Below are 20,630 nucleotides of genomic sequence, written 5' to 3' on the forward strand. Positions count from 1 at the left end.
GTAGTGCTGTGTTCATGTCTGTTAGAGCACTTAACTCATTGTATTGTAATTACTTACGTCTGTTTTCTATTAAACTGTAAGCTACATTAGTGTAGAGTCCATTTCCTAGTTTTCTTTTGTTTGTAAAGCAAAACCCAGGGCCACTCAAACAAGGAGTTGGCTCAACTGGCAGCCTGAATAGTTTGCACCAGGTTAAGAGATAGCATCTCATTCTTGTCTGGGTGCTGTAGCTCAAGCCTGTAATCCCAGCACTTTGGGAGGCTGAGACGGGCAGATCACTTGAGGTCAGGAGTTCAAGACCAGCCTGGCCAACATGGCGAAAATCCCTACTCTACTGAAAATACAAAAATCAGCCCGGTGTGGTGGCGTGTGTCTGTAATCCCAGCTATTTGGAAGGCTGAGGCAGGAGAATTGCTTGAACCTGGGAGACAGAGGTTGCAGTGAGTCAAGATGGTACCTCTGCACTCCAGCCTGGGTGACAGAGCGAAACTCCATCTCAAAAAAAAAAAAAAAAAATTAGCCAAGTGTGGTGGCACGCACCTGTAATCCCAGCTATTCGGAAGGCTGAGGCAGGAGAATCGCTTGAGCCCAGGAGGTGGAGGTTGCGGTGAGCTGAGATCGTGCCACTGCACCCCAGCCTGGGCAACAGAGTGGGACTTCATCTCAAAGAGAGAGAGAGAGAGAGATAGTATCTCATTCTAAATAATGATAAAGCCTCCCATTGGGGGAACATTTTGCATCTATCAAATGCTTATGATTATTGTATTAGTGAGAAACAAAAATAAGGAGACAAGTTCCAAATGGAGGCTTCTTTTTACTTGCTTTGGTCTCACAAACCCATTCAGCTATGCCGGAGCATCATGTTATTACATGATGTAGGGATGAGCAATAACAAGGAGACAGTTGTTTTTCTCCCATCTTTATCTACCAATTTGCATTCATGAAGGATTGACTAACTTTTATTCTTCTACCATTAAGGAAGAAAAACAGAAAAAGAAAATGGCTGTAAAGTTGGAACTAGCAAAATTTCTTCAAGAAACCATGACAGAAATGGCAAGGAGGAACAGAGCCAAGATGGGCGATGCCTCTACACAGCTGTCATCCTACGTGAAGCAGGTGTCCATCTTTTATGTAATGCCAAACAACTTCAGGGTTGGGAGTTATATGAAAAACACATGTCATCATGGATTTCCCAAACCGTTCACCATCTTTGGAATTGCAAATATCTAAATTATGAACGTACAATATTGTAAACATTTAATATTATAAACATTGATAGTAGTTTGCAAAAAAGACTGACTTAAGTAATCAGCATGTTGAAGACATTGATAACTTCTTGGAAAGAACAGTAGACTTAGAGTCAAACTTCCAAACTCCTGATTTTTCAGCTGATGTAGTTTGACTTCGGATGGATATCTTTTCTTTATACCACGAGACCCATTTCCAGATGTCAGACAGAGTCCCATAAATGCTTTGGTGTCTCTTTCAAATAGCCTATTGGGAAAGTTAAATTAAGTAGGAAACATTTTAATTGGCCTCTTTGTCCCACTGCGTAGGTCCAGACAGGCCACAAGCCCAGCACAAAGGAGATAGTTCGCTTCTCCAAACTATTTGAGGACCAGCTGGCCCTGGAACACTTAGATCGCCCTCAGCTGGTTGCCCTTTGCAAACTGCTAGAAATGCAGACGTTTGGAACCAACAACCTGCTCCGCTTTCAGCTCCTGATGAAACTGAAGTCTATAAAAGCAGATGATGAAGTAAGAGCTTAACCATAACTCTAGGGAATTAGCAAGTTTTTGGGAGATACCTTAGGGTGCCTGTGGGACAAACTGTGCAGTATTGTTTTTGTTTTTGAGACGAAGTCTTGCTCTGTTGCCCAGGCTGCAGTGGCGCAATCCTGGCTCATTGCAACCTCTGCCTTCCGGGTTCAAGTGATTCTCCCACCTCAGCCTCCCAAGCCGCTGGGATTACAGGCATGCACCACCACACCCAGCTAATTTTTCTATTTTTAGTAGAGACGGGGCTTCACCATGTTGGTCAGGTTGGTCTCAAACTCCTGACGTCAAGTGATCTGCTCACCTCAGCCTCCCAAAGTGCTGGGATGACAGGTGTGAGCCACCATGCCTGGGTAGAAGTGCAGTATTTTCCGCTGGGTCTGGTCATGTTGGGTTCTGACAAAATGAGTGGTTTAAACAACCATTACCATGACAACTTGAACCTTGATTACTCATTTGAGGAGTTGTCATCCCCTTACCCATTTATTGAGAAGGCCATCATAAGCAGTTAGTAATTTGGATGTCTTAGCTGGGACTCATCTAAAGCAGTTAGGACCTGCTGGGAAGGAAATAGCAGCTCAGTAGATTCCTGACAAAGCTCTGCTCCCACACTTGTGCTCTCATACCGGGAAGCTGGTGCCAAAGTCAATATTCTGCTGGGCACGTTGGCCTGCCAAGAAGGGGTAGTTGGCTTGGTATGCAAAACATAATGCTGGGAGGAAAAGCAGAGCCTCAACACCTTGTAGAAGAAAGGCACCCTTGGACTATAACTACTAATTAGGGTTTTTGAAAAAATGGAAGGAATGTTTCTTGACTCAGAATCAGCTGCTTTATAAGCATTCCGCCTAGGGGAGCAGGTTTCTCAGAACTGAGAAAGCATGATCCCTTTGGCCCCATTTAGATTTCAGTTGTTGCTCTTAGAGCTTTGCAATAAACAATACTGGTCCCATAAATACCATAGTTTTGGGTTACGCCAAGCAGAAACTGTGTTATTTACTGAGGGAGTTTTGTGGATCAGTGTGTCAGGGCCATTTCTGGGGGTGGTGGGGGGACAGCAGGGGAAAACACTACAGTGACATGCAACAAATGGTACATTGTGAGCTTTTCAAGTGAACTACTTTTTTCTAATGAACCATAAAGCTGCCACGGAAGAGAAAAGTAGATATGTCACAACCAGACAAAATGCAGATCAAGAGGGGAAATAATTACTCTGATGACAGAATGTTGGGGAGGAGTTGTGTAAATATCCCTAATATTGCTAATACCTGTTGGCAGGATTCCCGTTATTTCAACTGCCACCTGCCTATGCCTTTGCTGCAGCAGCCAGTGCAAGGTACAAAGTGTCCAAGCCTCCAATTGTTTCCACTGATTTACTGGAATTTAGGGATTACATAAAATTGGAATCAAAAGCTCCAACTCCATCCCTTACATTTCTTTCAGATAATTGCCAAAGAAGGGGTGAGGGCATTGAGTGTATCAGAACTACAGTCTGCCTGTAGGGCCCGAGGGATGAGATCATTGGGTCTCACGGAGGAACAACTGCGACAACAGCTCACGGAGGCAAGTAGCAGCACCCCTCCGGGGTCCTCTTCCCTAGAACTCTCTTCTACAATATGCAGACCTCCTTATGTGATTTCTCCTTTGCAAGTGAACCATCTTACCTAATTTGCATTATTTCATTGAGCAGCAGGATGCTGCAGAACTAGGTTGATTTTTGACTTTGATTGGGATCTCTATCAGTTTTCCATTGCTGCCTACAAAATGACCATGAACTTAGTGGCTTAAAACAACACCGGTATATTAGCTCACAGTTGGTAGGTCAGAAGTGCAGGCTGTCTTCCTTTGGAGGCTGTGGGAAACGACCTGCTTCCAAGTTCATTCAGTTGTTGGCTGAACCTAGTTCCTTGCAGCTGTCGGACTGTCTTTGTTTCCCGGCTGGCTGTGAGCCCAGGGCTACTCTCAGCATCTAGTGGCCACCTGTATTCCTTGCCTCTTGGCCTCCTTCATCTGCAAAGCCAACATCAGAGAACTACTCATATGCCAGAGCTTCCTTGTGCTTGAAATCTCCAATTTCCCCTGTGTTTGACCTCTAGCCCCAGACTGAAGGTCTCATGTGATTGGTGAGGCCCATCCAAAGAGTCTCCCTATCTTAAGGTCAACCGACTTGGGACCTCAGTTACACCTGTAGAATCCCTTCACACAGCACCTAGAATACTGTTGAATAACTAGGAGAGAGTGTGGGTGCTGCAGGGACAAGGTGTCTTGGAGCCACCTTAGAATTTTGACCTACTCCACATAGTGTAAAGGGTCCTGGCAAAAATTTCAGTTCAAGGCCTGTTATCTGTGTGAATCTGTCTGGAGGTCCCCACTTTGCCTGGTGGCCCACCTGGGGCTGCTTTTCAATTAGTGCCCCAAACCAACACACGCTGTGTTAACCCATGTTTAATATTTTTCCTCCGATAGCATATTTGTACTTTAAGAGCATCCATGCTTTAAAACAAAGGAGTAACTCCTACTACATTTCATTCCCATCATTGTAAAAATGCCATGAAGAGTGCGCAGATAATCTTAGGATACCAGCCATGGCTTGGAAACCGTGTTAGGTCACTTTTTCCTCTCATATGTCGGACCAGCTCTGGTTGGAAGACAGCACATTGTAGAGAAAGATCCTTAAAATCATGTATTTCTTGAACGTTGGCTATGACATGGTCACTGCACAAGCTTTGTGAATATTTTTTTATGGTACTTTTTGAATTTTATCTTTTGTGCATATATTACTGATCTTAAGAAGACAGGGTTTCACTCTGTCACCCAGGCTGGAGTGCAGTGGCATTAACACAGGCCACTGCAGCCTCAAATTCCTGGGCTCAAGCAATTCTCCCACCTCAGCCTCCCTAGCTGGGACCATGGGCATGTACCACTATACCCAGATAATTATAAATTTTTTTTTGTGGAGACAGAGTTGCCGTGTGTTGCTCAGCCTGTGATTTATTCTTTCACATTATCTACACTTTGTCCAGGAGAAGATACTTGACTGGGTTGACAGTTTAATTGAATTCTCCGAGAGTGATTCCACCATAGTGAAGGAGTCGGCAGGGTACCCCCTCAGTGCAGAAGCTAGGGCTGGGCCCCTGTCCGTGTTCTGCCGTTACTCATCACCTGAGCGGCTTGGCGGAAGGGGCGGGGGCGGTGGGAAGGCGTCAGCGAGGAAGGCGGTAGATCACCGCGGATCACTCCGGCTCTGGCGTTCTGTGATTCTCACGTGTTGTTCCCCTCCTGTTCTCCAGTGGCAGGACCTCCATCTGAAGGAGAACGTCCCTCCTTCCCTTTTGCTCCTGTCCCGCACCTTCTACCTGATAGATGTGAAGCCCAAGCCTATTGAGATACCACTCAGCGGGGAGGTGAGTAACTGGGCTCATGGGCACCCTCAACGTCCATCCAGCTGAGGCCTCTCCATAAACACTTGGTGTACTCCTGCAGTCAGAGCAGGCATTTCTTTTAGCCTTTTAGAATTTGGCCCAACTGGCTTTATGTTTTAAAAATTCCTGAAAAACCAACCAACCACAACAAAACAAAGGCCGGGCACAGCGGCTCACGCCTGTAATCTCAGCACTTTGGGAGGCCGAGGTAGGTGGATCACCTGAGGTCAGGAGTTCAAAACCAGCCTGACCAACATGGTGAAACCCCGTCTTTACTAAACATACAAAAATTAGCAGGGCATGGTGGCGGGCGCCTGTAATCCTAGCTACTTGGGAGGCTGCGGCAGTATTGCTTGAACCTGGGAGGCGGAGGTTGCAGTGAGATGAGATCACACCATTGCACTCCGGCCTGGGCAACAGAATGAGACTCCATCTCAAACAAAACAAACAGAAAACTGAAGCCACTCAGACTACCTGCAGCCTTAAGGCGGCTACTGCCTTTGAGCCCAGTTTGAGAATTTTACTAATAGGAGCAGTTTATTCCTTTTCCTGAACTATCTCATCTTCATTAGCAGACTTGTGTGTGTGGGTGTTTGTTGCTTTCTCCTTTTAGACTGAATGTTTGCTGTTCATTTGTCCAGATTCCTATTAGTTTTTAAGCATTGAATAGCTAATCTAGAATGCCCTTCAACTCATTTCCTTAGTCATTTTTCTTCCGGGTGTTGTAGGGAAGCGCATAGGATTGGCCCAGTCACTATAGCATCTTGCTCCGGGCCCATCAGAAAGGGCCTCCCGCTTCTATAGCTGGTGGCTTCCTGTCTGACTCAGAACCCCACATGAGTAAGAAAGGAAAGACTCTTGTAGAAGATGCTACACTGTGGTTTAGGGGATTAGTCCAAGTACTAAGTGAGGGCCATTTTATATCTTAATTACGCTGTTGACTCCTTGGACAAGCCAAGGAAAATTATCTGAAGTCCAGTATGAAAACCCAACTTCAGGAAATACCATCTTGCTTTCCCTTTTCATATTTCTAGAGTAATCTGGTTTTGGGATTTGTCCAGGAAAAACTCTAGGGAGACTAGGGGCAGTTTCAGAGTATAGACCATGTTCTAAAAGGCAGGCTAGTGGGTTCTTATTCTATCCAACTCAAGGAACCATTCATGTGAGACAGACCAAGGTCAATAGCCATTCTTAGATTGCTCTCAGGGGCTAGGAAATCTTGGAGGAGCTCACTGTCTTAGCTAAATTTGGGTTCTCAGAATTATTCTAGAGGGCCATCAGCTCTTTATCCAGACATTGCTTTCTGGAGTGGGTGAGAAAGGAATTAAGGACAAAATGATAAGCTCCTAAGCAATTTATTGGCTTTTTCCCACCATGTTTTTAAACTTCTATTCTCCATGTATATATACAAAATGAGAACAAGTAGCATGCTAGGTTCTGTGAAGAACAGAGACATCAAATATACTGTAATTTTGGATGTATGTAGCCTTATCCCTCCAAAGTACACAAATAACTTCCAAAGCACAGTGATATAATTTTCAAATCTAATTCCTAAAGATAGGTTAGCTAGCTATTCTAACACCACCCCCATTCTTATCGTAATCTATAATACCACTCCTCTCTGCATCTTCCTTGCATTACAGGAGCTTACCATTTTAGTAAATCAGGCTATTTTATCATTTATTATTAGATACTAAAAATGAAAAAGATGCAACATAGACCAAGTTATATCAATGCTATTAGAAAATAACTGAGACCAGGTGCGGTGGCTCATGCCTGTAATCACAGCACTTTGGGAGGCTGAGGCGGGCGGATCACCTGAGGTCAGGAGTTCAAAACCAGCCTGGCCAACATGGCGAAACACCGTCTCTACTAAAAATACAAAAATTAGTAGCCAGGCATGGTAGTAGGCGCCTGTAATCCCAGCTACTCAGGAGGCTGAGGCAGGGAGAACTGATTGAACCCGCGACAGGGAGGTTGCAGTGAGCCGAGATTGAGCCACTGTACTCCAGCCTTGGTGACAGAGCAAGACTCCATCTCAAAAAAAAAGAAAAAAGAAAAAAAGAAAAAAAAAATTGAGAAATTGCTTTTTTTTTTTTTTAGGCTGACAGCAGGACCAGTACCATCAGTGGTTTGCTAATGATTATTTTAAATGCTAGAATCTATCCGAGTGCAACTTTTGTATATAAAGTACTCAAAACTCAAAGAGAAATAATACTAAGTTGCTATGTCAGGGGCATATTTCATGTTACTTATAAAGGGTGGAGCTGGAGGAGGAAGCTAGGGATTTAGTGGAAAGCAAATTGTGCTAAAAAAGGCATTGACTACTATAAAAGTTTCTGGGTTTTAGGAAGAGCAGAAAGCTTATGATACATAAAATGTTTCTCTCCCCAGGCTCCAAAGACTGATATTCTTATGGAATTACCTACTTTCACCGAATCTAAAGAGAACATGGTGGATCTTGCACCTCAACCGAAGGGAACTAAGGTCAGACAGTTACTTTCCATTTGGTTAATTAAAAAATGAAAATAGCAATGGGTCAATTTCTCCTGTTTTAATCTCCTTAATGAAACTGAAATTCAATACAATGTTCCTTAATAAGGAATACTTATTGTACTGTTTGATCTGTTTCTAAGAGGAAGCTTATTATTTGGCTATATGTAATTAGGTTCCAGATTTTGCCTTTTGAATCCTGTGCCAGGATATGAGGTAGCTGTGACAAGTTCCTGGTAGTCAAGGTAGTGGACTGTAGATTAATACAGATTTTGTTTGAAATCAGTAACCCAACTCTTGGTTCTGATGTTTAAGGATGAAGACTTTATACAGCCGCCACCGGTTACATCATCACCCATAACACCATCAACACCTATTTCATTACCTAAAGGATCCATCACTTCTAAAGAAGCTGTAAGTATCTTTAATAAATGAGAAAGAAAAACCCTCTCCCTCCAGTTATCTTTAAGGGTAGTGAGAATCTAGAATTAGTCCTGTTGCAAAACACTGCACAATTCTTCCTGTTGTCCAAACAGGAAATTGTAGGCTGAACTTTAGTCATCTTATAACCACGTTTTTTACTTCAACTATCCAAAAGCAAAAAACAACCAATACAATTGTGGGTCAGACTCAAACATGCTTAGAAGCCAGTTACAATATAGGCAGACCCTTTTTTTCTTATGTGCCAGATAGAAATAGTTTCCATGTGTTGTGTATTTTACACAGGCTTCTGATGTCAGCAAACACTAGCTGGAAAGCAACTTGAATTTCAGGAGAAATGCACGTAAATAAGAAATGATCTATCATCCAGTCTTCCCAATTGGGTGAAGGGATTTGGGGCAAGAGCACAGGGCATGAAGAGTAAACAGTGGGGAGGTTGTGGGAGAGCTGAAGTGGGAAGTGGCTCCTGTGGACCAAAGACACGGCTGGCAGGACAGACAATCTATTAAGACACGTATGGGGTAAGCCCAGAAAAGCATCCCAAGGCACACACAGACCTTGTTTTTTGTAAATCTCCTGTATCTTTTATTACCAAGGTAAATTATAATCTCAGATTTGACTTTGTGGTCTGTCACTATTTTGATTAAGAAAACAAAAATGGCATTCACTTCTTAAGAACTTACACGTCTGTGACTAATGCCTACAGTCCTTTTGTTTTTTACGCCTAGACACTACAGGCCAAATCACAAATGACGGCCCAGAACAGCAAGGCTAGTTCAAAAGGAGCATAAGGACTACTTGAGGATGGAGCTCGCTCACTCCAGCTTCTGGCCCTCAACAGTGGCATCTGTAAAGGATCTCGCAGCTAAGACTCTCTGTCTGGCTTCAGAGAGTGGATCAGTCATTTAGCCCATGGGGCAGTCCTTTGAGGCCTGGTAACCATTCCAGGTGATGTGAGTAGTGAGACCAAGTTCAGACCCCTTATAAAAATATAATTGCGAAGTCCCATTTCCTCTGTGCCATTGTCACCCCACTCAACTTTGTATAAAGCCCACCCCCCACCATGTTGTTTTTTTAGTTTCATGTGTACGTCCCTTAAGAGGGGAAATTTTTTGCACAATGGAATCAGCTTGGCACCTTAGATACCTCTGTCTCCTATGGCTTGGAATTCTGAGTAAGAACTTGGAAGTTCCAAAAACCATTTTAGGAGCACCTGATTAACTTTCTGAATGATCCACCAGTAGAATCAGCACCCTGGAAACAAAGTACCTTATGAGACGGGATGGATATACTCCCCAAAATATCTTTCTGGATATAATGAAGCTTCTTGGAGAAAATGGGGAGTTAAACAGACTGGCTATCAGATTTGGCTGCTTCTGACATCCCCCTCTTGGGCCTGCAGAGGCTACAGCAATCTGCTAGGCAGCCACTCTTCTAGCGCATATGGCTTTCATTAGCCACCATTTTGCTAGGAAGCATAATTAAGGGTTTAAGCCTTAATCATTTGTTTGTGTTGGGTGTGTGTGTTTCTGGCCAGTTTGTCTTTCACAAGACTATTTATTAGTCATAGGGGTTGTGAAGGTCTGATATAATCCCTGTGCTATCCAGCAACAAGTATCACATTAGGATATTTATGTTTGGTGTTTTCAGTATTAATAATACTGAAATAATAGACTGCCAAGCAGCTGACCAAGGGCTTTCTTCCCTTGGGGAGTGGTTAGAAGGCCAAAGGTATTTCGGCCTGTAGGTGATAAAATTAGATTTACTTGCTGTGGTTAGACAGCAGTCAGCTAAAATAAGTAAAACTCAACTGTCCTGTCTGGGATCACCTAAATGAGGAATGTCACCAGCACTTCACAACAAGAATATGTATTCTTTTTTTTTTTTTTTGAGGCGGAGTCTCGCTCTGTCGCCCGGACTGGAGTGCAGTGGCCAGATCTCAGCTCACTGCAAGCTCCGCCTCCCGGGTTTACGCCATTCTCCTGCCTCAGCCTCCCGAGTAGCTGGGACTACAGGCGCCCGCCACCTTGCCCGGCTAGTTTTTTTTGTATTTTTAGTAGAGACGGGGTTTCACCGTGTTAGCCAGGATGGTCTCAATCTCCTGACCTCGTGATCCGCCCGTCTTGGCCTCCCAAAGTGCTGGGATTACAGGCTTGAGCCACCGCGCCCGGCCTAAGAATATGTACTCTACAGTGCTTTCTAAACTTCTGCTCCATCAGAGAAGCCCCACCATGTCCCACTAATGAAGCCCAGTTCTTTGGGAATGATGAATCCCTACTGTGCAAATACAGCAGTCATGGATCCTGCCTAGCGAGGTGATTCACAATATATTTTCCCGTTTCAAAAATGACGGGTGTTTTAATTAGTCCAAATTTCAGGTGTTAAATGTGGGAAAAGGATTAGCTAAACTTGCTCAATCCTGTTTTAGCTGAATGAGTCACAGGTTCTGCTGGGCTGTCCTACAGTTCCTTCTGGCTTTCCCTCCAAGCAGGGTGGGAATGAGCAGTGACCCGGTCAAAAGACCCGGGCCACTTGATACACCTCTCCTCCCACTCTTCTGCTAGCAGCTCAGAGAAGTCAAGGATGTGTCGTTGTTCTCATCACTTAGGGTACTTGGCTGTTGGGTTCAATGATCCTTACATCTAATCCCAGTTAGTGGTGTTCTGGTAAATCGTTAACCACAAACTCTTTGAGGGGGGAAAAGCCCTGATTTATAGCATCTGGTTATTCCAGTGATATAAATCCTCCCACCATGTTGATTTCAAGCCACTGCCATGGTACCACTGGACAGTGCAGAGCTGAGAGGAGACACGCAGTGTCCCCTGAGAGCCAGCACCACACACCACACTGGTGCTAGCCTCCCGGGGTAATGAGACAGTTACACCTCTAGTTAGCATGTTTATGAAACAGATCCCTTCTGTATGCGAAGATCTGCATGTGGGGCAGTTACGGTGGAAATGCTCCTGAATACTGCTGAGGTTCCACCTAGAGGGAACCCGCCCAGACCAAGTCTTAGCAGTTGGGTTCTTACTGACCACCCTCTTCTCTGGCTCTCCTCAGCAGAGGGAATGGAAGGCTGTTCCGGCTGCTTCAGAGCTTTCTCCTTTCTGCTCTCTTCTCTATAGATGCAGATGCCTTGGCTCTACCTGCTGCTAATGATCTCATTGGGTATGACTTTAGACATTTTTACTTTTGAGACAGTCTCGCTGTCACCCAGGCTGGAGTGCAGTGGAGCGATCTTGGCTCACTGCAACGTCCGCCTCCTGGGTTCAAGCAATTCTCCTGCCTCAGTCTCTGGAGTAGCTGGGATTAAAGGCATGCACCACCACACCTGGCTAATTTTTGTATTTTTGCAGAGATGGGATTTCACCATGTTGGCCAGGCTGGTCTGGAACTCCTGACCTCAAGTGATCCGCCTGCCTCAGCCTCCCAAAGTGCTGGGATTACAGGCGTGAGCCACCGTGCCCAGCCACTTTAGGCATTCTCTAAAACCCAACTGCAGTGATGCTAGATGTGGCCTGTGTCTCACACAGAATTCTGCTACAATATAGAGAGGTGGTGGCCACTAACACTTATGGCCTTGCATCTGTGTCATGTCTAATTCTATACTTAAATCATTCCAAAACAAGCCATATCAGTGCTGTCCAATTTTTCTGTAATGCCAAATCTAGGCTAAAGAGTTCCCACTCACCACCAACACATACTAGCAGGTAGTAGTTGGACCAATGTGACTTGAGAGCTGACTGGTGGCTCACCTAATGCCAACTGAAACTTCAGCTCGCTGGCTCCACCCAGCGGTAGCTAATAAGCACAGCAACCTCATTAACTGAGACAGATTTCCTCCCTCATCTGATGTTCAATCTTACTTACCTAAGATCAATACATTACATTAGCAGGGCCAAGGGACCGATGATCTTCAGCCTATGGCAATTAGAAAAGACGGAAAGGCAGTATTGATTAATGCTGTGGTGATCCCAGCCCTAATCTTTTAACCCTCAGGAAACCAGACAGACTCAGTGCCTTGATGGCACAACATCTTCATTAGATAAACTGGATTCCTTTCCTCAGGAGACCCAATCTGGTCCTCCACGTAAAATGGCCATTTCATTTTCTCTCAGGTCAATTTCACTCTCTTTTATGTGACAGCTAGTGCAGTCTTTGGGGAAATTCGTGGGTGATTTGAGTAGTAACAGCAAGGACATCACTGCAATTATGATTGTGCCATATATTTTTCTAGCACCTCTCCCAAGGGCTTATGAAGCCTTTTAGAGTCTTCATCCCTTCCCACGACATTGCTTCAAGGTGGGACCAAAGCAGAATATAACTGTTTTACAAGGAAAGACACTCCTGTGTGGTCTCAAAGCAAATGCTTTTAAGAGCTAAAAATTCATTTCCCAGCTCTGTTCACCAAATGATGCCTTCTTTAAACATAAATACAAATTGTAATGTTAGCAGGTGCATATTTACAGAGAGAAACAAAGATAATTTTACAATAGTGACCAATACTGTATGTAGCTGCCCAAAAAAATCCTAGCTCAGAAATTTAAAGCAGCAATCCCATTTTCCCTACAGAAATGAAAACATATTGAACTTTCTTTTGTATTTAGCAGTAATCCAGCAAAATGTAAGCTTTAATGTAGTGACTGAGGAGTGGTAGTTTGAGCCATGAGGTACCGGTGAGCCAGAATCCGCCTGGTGAGGACAGTGATGACCAGCAGGTGGCAGAAGTAAATTCCAAGCAGCCAAAAAAACAAAAGCATTCGGAGAATTTTCCCCCCTTCCTGAGGCGTAGGGTGGAGTTTGGACAGGAAGAACTGTAAGAAGCCAAGATCTGCGACAGTCCCAACAAATACAGTCTGGTCACAAGGATACAGGAAGGACGATCTGGGGAGGAATACCAACAAGAAACGAAGCCAGGGACCTGCATGCAGAACTAGCCTCAAGTGACATGTTCTCCTGCACTTACAAACACCGGCAAAACCATGCCCACACAGATGGGGCAGACACATGTCTGGGTTTGTTTCTGCAGACCTTCATCATTTGCTTTCCTTTCTGTTTTCTCTGTCACCCAGGCTGGAGTACAATGGCACAGTCTCGGCTCACTGCAACCTCCGCCTCCCAGGTTCAAGGGATTCTCCTGCCTCAGCCTCCTGTGGAGCTGGGATTACAGGCACGTGGCATCATGCCTGGATAATTTTTATATTTTCAGTAGAGATGGGGTTTCACTAAGTTGGCCAGGCTGGTCTCGAACTCCTGACCTTAAGTGATCTGCCCACCTCAGCGTCCCAAAGTGCTGGGATTTCAGGCGTGAGCAACTGTGCCCTTGGCTTCCTCTTAATCACTTTAGCTCTACCTGGTGGCTATTCCTAGGTAGGTGTCCCCTCCCCAGCCCAACCCCACCGGTTTCCTTGGAGGAAACCATCCATGGTGGTTGGCTGCTGGGCCTTGACTCTCCGCCCAGCGTGTCTAGTGCATGGATGGGGTTCCTGCCCTCGACGCAGACATCTTCTTTTTCTGACTTTCCAAAAGTAGTGGAGAGGCAGGAGGTGCGTCGTGAGGTCTGGGTGCAGGACCTAGGAAGAAGAGGTTACAAGGACCCTGCGCCAGGAGCATGCAGTGCCCTCGGGACAGACCCAGCCCCAGGGCCCGTGGGCGTCCCTTCTTTCCAGTGGACATTCCCACCCTTTTCATACAGCCCATAGAAAAATGAAGCAGCAGCAATTTTTATTGAGGGACCTAAACTGAAAATAGGTTTAGAACATAATTTAAAAAAATAAAACAGCAAAAGTAGCAAAAAATATATGACCTTTTTAAAAACATTTTCCTTTTTTTTCTTTTTTCTTTGTTTTTAATATATAGCAACTGATGCCTCCCAGCCACCAGGAGCATCTTACCCGATGGGTAAATCTCTGGTAACGACCCTTTTAAAAAGACATGTAAATATATACTCAGATTTATACACTTTGTGTTTTCTTCATAGCTATGTACAGAGCCCCCAGTTCGGGGCTGGGCCCCAGGGCCACAACACTGCCCCCAACCTGGCCTTCACCTCACCATCCTCTGGTACCAGGCATTTGGTGAGCAAAGCAAACTAGTATCGGAATTAGTAAGCCACTGGCACCACCTATCTGGAGCAGAGGTCACCTTCAATCGAGGCTCGAAGCACTGACCTCCCTACTGCTGTAGCCCTGAGGACAAGGCACCTGCCACCAGAGTGCCAAGGGGCTTAGGGGTGAAGGCGAAACAGACCAAACCGACATGAGAAAGCTCAGGAAGCTCTCACTTGCATGCCTGTTCATCGGCTCCCACTCCCCTTCCTCCAGGCAGTGCCTGGTGGCAGGGAGGGGTCTTGGTCCAACATCTGGGAGGGGATGAAGTGGCCGGCAGCAAGGATCTGCCTCTTTGCACCTCTCACCAACAGGTGGAGAGGAGGCGGAGGAAGAGGTGAGCTGAGCGGGGTGAAGGCAGGCCACACAGGAAGGCCCTCGGTAGGCAGCCGGCTCCTGCCAGCAGGAAAGGGGACAGGGATGGACAGGCAGTGGGCCTGGCAGGGGCTGTGGGTGAGGGTTACAGCTGACGGTGGAGTCTGGGGAGGACGTGTGGGTGGCAGTCAGCGGCGTTTGAGTCCGCCATTGGCAAGCTGGGCTGGGTGTCGGGGCAGGCAGGGCTCCTCGGGCAGCGGCTCATGAGAGAAGACGGAATCCTCCCCTGAGGAGCATGTAGAGCTCCGGGTGTCGGGAAAGCTCGGGGAGTACTGGTCCAGGGGCATGGACAGGTCCAGGTACTCCTGTGATGGGCGAGAGGAAGCAGTGATGGGCCGGGCCCCTCCTCCCTACTCAGGGAGGTGCATGCACGCAGTGGGGACAGCCTGAGCTCTGGCTCTGGCATGGGCAGCCTCACCTGGTTGGAGGTCAAGGCCACGATGCGGTCCAGGTCTTCCACCAGCTGCTTGAATGTGGGTCTCTGTGAGGGCACTGCATGCCAGCAGTCCCGCATCATCATGTACCTGCAGCAGGACTGTAAGGTCAGGGAGGAAGGGCCGCCTACTGGAGATGGACACCCTCTCGCCTAGCCCCCTGCCCCTCAAGCCCACTCTTGCCCCAGGGCCTGGCTCAGGGCCTCCGACATCTCCTCGGGCTTACAGCTCGTTGGTGCAGTTACTGGGCTTGTCCATGCGGTGACCTTCCTTCAGCAGCTTGAAAAGCTCCTCCACAGGCACACCAGGGTATGGGGAGCCGCCCAGAGTGAAGATCTCCCACAGGAGCACCCCGAAAGACCACCTGCAAATAAGCGGAGAGCCACGGGGAGTTAGAGCTTCTCCGCCTCCCCTCCTCCAGCACAAATCCTCCACCCAGGGCAGTGCCAGGAGACAGAGTGGAGAACAGATCAGCCTTTCAACATCTGGAGCAGAGGAAATGACCACAGACAATGTTTTGTTTTCCTCTCTGGGGTGGAAGGAGGACTCCTCAGTCCAGGGAGAATGCAGGACTCTGCAGTGCTAGAAGCTCTCTATCCCACACCTCCCTGGCAATTGCTGTTACAAACTCACACATCACTCTGATGGGTGTAGATCCGGTCAAACAATGCCTCGGGCGCCATCCACTTCACAGGCAGTCGACCCTGAAAGCAGCACAGGGGAGGTTGGGGTGGCCCCAGGCAGGGCTGTGAGGGCACAGGTGGGAAGGGACTAGGGGGTGGGTTCTGAGCCCACCCCACTCCTAGCTTCTCAGATGAAACCACCAGCATGGGGCAGCCCTGTTGGCACTCACGTTGGTTGTCTTTTTATAGTAGTCGATGTGGTGAATGTCCCGTGCGAGGCCAAAGTCTGCTATCTTCATCACATTGTCCTCTGTCACCAGGACATTCCTGGCGGCCAGGTCTCGGTGTATGCACTGAGGACAGAGGAAGGGAGAGTGGGAAGCGGGGAGGTGAGGGAGCTGGAAGGCTCTGTAGCGGGGGCTGCCACCCATGCAAACTGGCCGACTTGTGTCACAGGACTTCTGCCACACTGCTCTGCCCCCGAACCTCTGCTTTCCCTCCTCTAACGTTCTCTGCCAGCATCAGGCTTCTCATCACAGCAAGCGCTCCTCCCTTCCCTCGCCAAATGCTGGCCCCTTATGCCTCTGCTGGGTCTGCAGTGGTGCGTGCTCCTAGGTCCTGCCTCCCAGCACTGCAAGTCCACATGTGGCTGGGCTCAAACCAAGCCAGCCCTTATACACCAAACACTGCACTCAACACTCACAGACAGTTTCATTTTACCCTCATAACAATTCTACAACAGGTATTGTTATACTTTATTTTCTTTTGAGACAGGGCCTTGCTCTGTCGCCCAGGCTGGGGTGCAGTGATGTGATCATGGCTCAGTGCAGCCTCAAACTCCTGGGCTCAAGCTAGCCTCCCATCTCAGCCTCCCAAGTAGCTTGGACTACCGGCACGCACTACCACACCCAGCTAATTTTTTTTTTTTTTTAAAGACGGGGTCTCACTATGTTGCCTAACCTGGTCTCAAACTCCTGAGCTCAAGCAATCCTCCCACCTTGGCCACTGCACCCAGCTGGTATTATTCTTACTTTGTATTTGAAGAATTTTAAGATGCTAAGTAGCTGCCTGAGGCTACGCAGAAAGTGGCAGTGCACACATCTGACCCTCTATCAGTCTGACCCCAAGGCCACCTGGCTACACTGGTTCTCCTGACTCTGCGGTTCCCACAGAGCCTAAGACAACACACAGGGCACACACGGCCAGTGCTCAGTGCATCCACAATGCTACCAAAAGATGACAAGTCACAGGCTGGAGGCCTAGGGGGGGCTCTGTTCCCACCCCGGCATTACCCAGGGGAGCCTTCAGGTTCCACACCTTCTTGGAGGCCAGATACTCCATGCCTCGGGCCACCTGATAGGCGCAGGACACCAGGTCCTTGGAGGAGAGCTGCTCCTCTGGGTTGTGGCTGGGGTTGTAGCAGTATTCCAGCCCCGGGGGCCTCCGGGCCTGCAGGTACTCCCGCAGGTTGCCCTTGGAGGCATACTCCACGATGACATACAAGGGACCTGTGGGCACAGGAGAAGAGGCCACAGGGCCAGCAGCAGGTGAGCAGGTTTGGCTTCACCTCAAAGAAACCCCATCCCCAGCAGCACACCCTGGCCAACCTCTCCTCTCCTGCCTCCTCTTAGGGGACCTGGGAAATCCATTCTACCACCCAAAGAAAATCAGAGAAATAATTACTCCCCACGTAGTCTAGAAAATTCTCAAGCAATATTGGCGTAAGAGCCCCAGTTTGTCTGTTTGTTTATTCTGAGATGGAGTCTCACTCTGTTGCCCAGGCTGGAGTGCAGTGGCGCAATGTTTAGCTCACTGCAACCTCCACCTTCTGGATTCAAGCGATTCTCCTGCCTCAGCCTCCCAAGTAGCTGGGATTACAGGCGTGCACCACAACGCCTGGCTTTTTTTTTTGTTTTTTGTTTTGGGATGGAGTTTTGCTCTTGTTGCCCAGGCTGGAGTGCAATGGCGTCATCTCGGCTCACCACAACCTCCGCTCAAGGCAACCTCCGCCTCCCGATTCAAACAATTCTCCTGCCTCAGCCTCCCGAGTAGCTGGAATTACAGGCATGTGCCACCACGCCCAGCTACTTTTTGTATTTTCAGTAGAGACAGGGTTTCACCTGTTGGCCAGACTGGTCTCGAACTCCTGATCTCAAGTGATCCACCTGCTTTGGCCTCCCAAAGTGCTGGGGTTACAGGTATGAGCCACTGCACCCAGCCTGAGCGCTCTTAGCCCATAATTACTCAGCTGCCTCTGTTAACACACCATGTGTGTGAATCCAGGTATCTGTATTCTTGAATGAACACCAATGAGTGGAGCCCAGACCCCGAAATAACACATTTTAACCTCTGCTAAAGTGGCCGCTCTTAACCCCCTTCCCTAACTGTGGCTGAGAGAGGCCTTGGGACTGATACTCCAGCTCAGATCTTCTCCCGGCTGGGCAGGGAAGACCAGTCTGGCTGGTACCCACCGTCCTGCGTGCAGGCCCCCAGCAGGTTGATGATATTCTTATGCTTCCCGATCATCTTCATCATCTCCATTTCTGAGATCAGGTCTGACAAGTCTTTCTCTGTTGCGTCCGCTTTAAAGAACATGTTGAGACTCATTTACTTGGGAAGGGAGGGCAGGATAAAGGCTAAGGGAGTGGGGTATGTGTCGAGGGGCTGCTTTTCCCTGGGACTTGATTCTCTTCTCCCCACTTCCATCCAAACTTATTTTCTCTTCCGTCTAATGGGAGTTGTTGCAATAGGTGGTAGTGAGTGGGCAGGGATGTGGTGAGGAAAGCCTGCAAGCAATGGATCCAGGATAAACACCTGACCACAGCCCAGGCTGATACCAAGGAACAGAGTGAGGTCACAGAACAATCTCAGGGTGCAGAACACCCCCTCCACTCCCAGGTAACCCCAAGCAGGCAGGGGAGCAAGTGTGGGCAGCAAAGGCACCAGAGAAGCTGTTCTGCTGGGCCCGAGGCCTGCTGCTTGCTTGGAACGGGACAAGATTTTCTTTGCAAGGACAGAAGCATCACTTACACTTCAACATCTTCACAGCCACTTTGGTCACACGGTTGGGTTTGTCCTTGTCCAACCCGATGGCCTCTGCCAACACCACCTGCCCAAAGCAGCCCTCTCCCAGGGGTTTGCCTAAGACCAGTCTTTCAGGGAAAACAGAGAGTGGCGTAAGTTGGGGCTGGTGAAGTTCAAACCTTGAGAGGCGCCCCATCTCCGCCTCTCTGCATTTCACCCCACTGTAAGCAGAAAGTGGAAATGTTTCTGCAGGCATTTCATGAACCTTCACCACCCAGAAGGTGTTAGTATATGCACCTTCCACACTAGAAGAGCAAGCAAGGAATGCCTTCAAAAAGTTGGGAGTTAAAGTATATTACCTGTCCCGAGGCAGCTCCCAGCGAGGGTCTTCAGGAAGCTCATACTCAGAGACCCCTGCTAGCATGGGAGTCCCACTGGAAGAGAGCCGTGATGGCCGAACCAGAAGAACCCCAGAGTTCATGGACGCACTGGAGTCAGCAGACACCTGCAAGGAAGAGTGGGGTCACCCTAGAGCAAGGAGCGGGGTCAGGGGTGACTCCTTCCAATTCCTAGTCAGGGCTTCCCAACAATGGCAGAGACACGTGTCTATGTATCTGATGTTCCTTCCCCAACACAGAGTGTTTCAAAGACCGTGGCAGGCCGGGAGGCCCAACTTCTAGGACTGACCTACTTCTGCCATGAGCCGGCCTTTCTAGACTTCACTCACCTTTAAATTAAGCAGACCAAATGCACCTCTTCCAGCTTGACATTTTGTAACTGATCATCACAGTTTAACAACTCTATTCTCCTGACTCTTTGCAACTACTTTACCTTAGTTTATGGATTCCTAACTCCCAAAGCACCTTCCAGAATGAGCACAGGCTTCTGAGGAAACGGCCACTCTTGCACACACCCTCCCATGCGGAAGGGTGGGCATACAGGGGACGAGGGTATGGTATGGCTGATAATGGTTTGGCTGTGCCCCCACCTAAATCTCATCTTGATTTCCTACGTGTTATGGGAGGGACCTGGTAGGAGGTCACTGACTCATGGGGGCAGGTCTTCCCGTGCTGTTCTTGTGATAGTGAATAAATCTCACGAGATCTGATGTTTTTTTTTTTTTTTTTTTTTTTTTTAGATGGAGTCTCGCTCTGTCGCCCAGGCTGGAGTGCAGTGGTGCAATCTTGGCTCACCGCAAGCTCTGCTGCCGGGTTCATGCCATTCTCCTGTCTCAGCCTCCCGAGTACCTGGGACTACAGGCGCTCGCCAGGATGCCCAGCTAATTTTTTTGTATTTTAAATAGAGATGGGGTTTCACCGTGTTAGCCAGGATGGTCTCAAACTCCTGACCTTGTGATCCACCCGCCTCAGTCTCCCAAAGTGCTGGGATTACAGGAGTGAGCCATCACACCCAGCCGATCTGATGGTTTTATAAAGGGGAGTTTCCCTATACAAGCTCTCTTCTCTTGTCTGCCACCATGTGAGATGTGCCTTTTGCCTTCTGCGATTGTGAGGCCTCCCTGGCCACGTGGAACTGTGAGTCCATTAAACCTCTTTTTTTGTAAATTGCCCATCTTGGGTATGTCTTTATCAGCAGCGTGAAAATGGACTAATACAGACAGTCCTCTTCTCTACCCTGCATCTCTGCACTTCTAAGCAGCCCTTGGGGACAGTTCAAATTCATGCTATCAGCTGCACATTCCGTCCAAATAGGACTTCCTCCCAATCCATGTCCCAGGAGTCGGGAGGACTTGCAGTGGGATATGGAGGGTGCAGGAAATTCACGGGCTACACTAGCTTGAAACAGACTCTGGAACACTTAGTTCATGACATTCCACTGTGCCTTGCCCAGAAGCCAAAAATAAGGCCCAAAGTTGGATGTAGATTAGGGACAATGGAGAGGGCAGGGCATTAGAGGCCCAGAGAGAGAGGTGGTGCTG

General features: G+C 47.8%; 2 protein-coding genes across 20 annotated transcripts in view; one reads left to right on the forward strand and one right to left on the reverse strand.

Annotated features, from left to right (window-relative positions):
- The window catches only part of LETM2 (leucine zipper and EF-hand containing transmembrane protein 2), a 29,898-nt gene extending 15,813 nt beyond the window's left edge, over positions 1-14,085 (forward strand). For 2 of the 4 annotated variants that reach the window (XM_033231327.1, XM_033231354.1), the window contains exons 5-11: positions 979-1,116; positions 1,557-1,757; positions 3,216-3,335; positions 5,063-5,176; positions 7,589-7,681; positions 8,003-8,101; positions 8,857-9,192. In XM_033231327.1, the coding sequence (XP_033087218.1) occupies positions 979-1,116; positions 1,557-1,757; positions 3,216-3,335; positions 5,063-5,176; positions 7,589-7,681; positions 8,003-8,101; positions 8,857-8,919 (828 nt within the window). In that variant the 3' untranslated portion in view covers positions 8,920-9,192. The other 2 variants (XM_033231347.1, XM_033231337.1) reach the window with 2 other exon arrangements.
- FGFR1 (fibroblast growth factor receptor 1) overlaps positions 12,731-20,630 on the reverse strand; it is a 62,381-nt gene continuing 54,481 nt past the window's right edge. For 13 of the 16 annotated variants that reach the window (XM_033231240.1, XM_033231246.1, XM_033231233.1 and 10 more), the window contains 9 exons: positions 19,051-19,196; positions 18,698-18,819; positions 18,139-18,249; positions 16,985-17,175; positions 15,898-16,020; positions 15,678-15,748; positions 15,271-15,408; positions 15,029-15,134; positions 14,177-14,915 (listed from right to left, as the gene is read on the reverse strand). In XM_033231240.1, the coding sequence (XP_033087131.1) occupies positions 14,739-14,915; positions 15,029-15,134; positions 15,271-15,408; positions 15,678-15,748; positions 15,898-16,020; positions 16,985-17,175; positions 18,139-18,249; positions 18,698-18,819; positions 19,051-19,196 (1,185 nt within the window). In that variant the 3' untranslated portion in view covers positions 14,177-14,738. Of the gene's footprint in view, positions 14,916-15,028; positions 15,135-15,270; positions 15,409-15,677; positions 15,749-15,897; positions 16,021-16,984; positions 17,176-18,138; positions 18,250-18,697; positions 18,820-19,050; positions 19,197-20,630 lie in introns of all 16 variants that reach the window. The other 3 variants (XM_033231279.1, XM_033231214.1, XM_033231155.1) reach the window with 2 other exon arrangements.

This window comes from Trachypithecus francoisi, unplaced genomic scaffold, assembly GCF_009764315.1.
Source record: "Trachypithecus francoisi isolate TF-2019V2 unplaced genomic scaffold, Tfra_2.0 Contig01440, whole genome shotgun sequence".
Lineage (NCBI taxonomy): Eukaryota > Metazoa > Chordata > Mammalia > Primates > Cercopithecidae > Trachypithecus > Trachypithecus francoisi.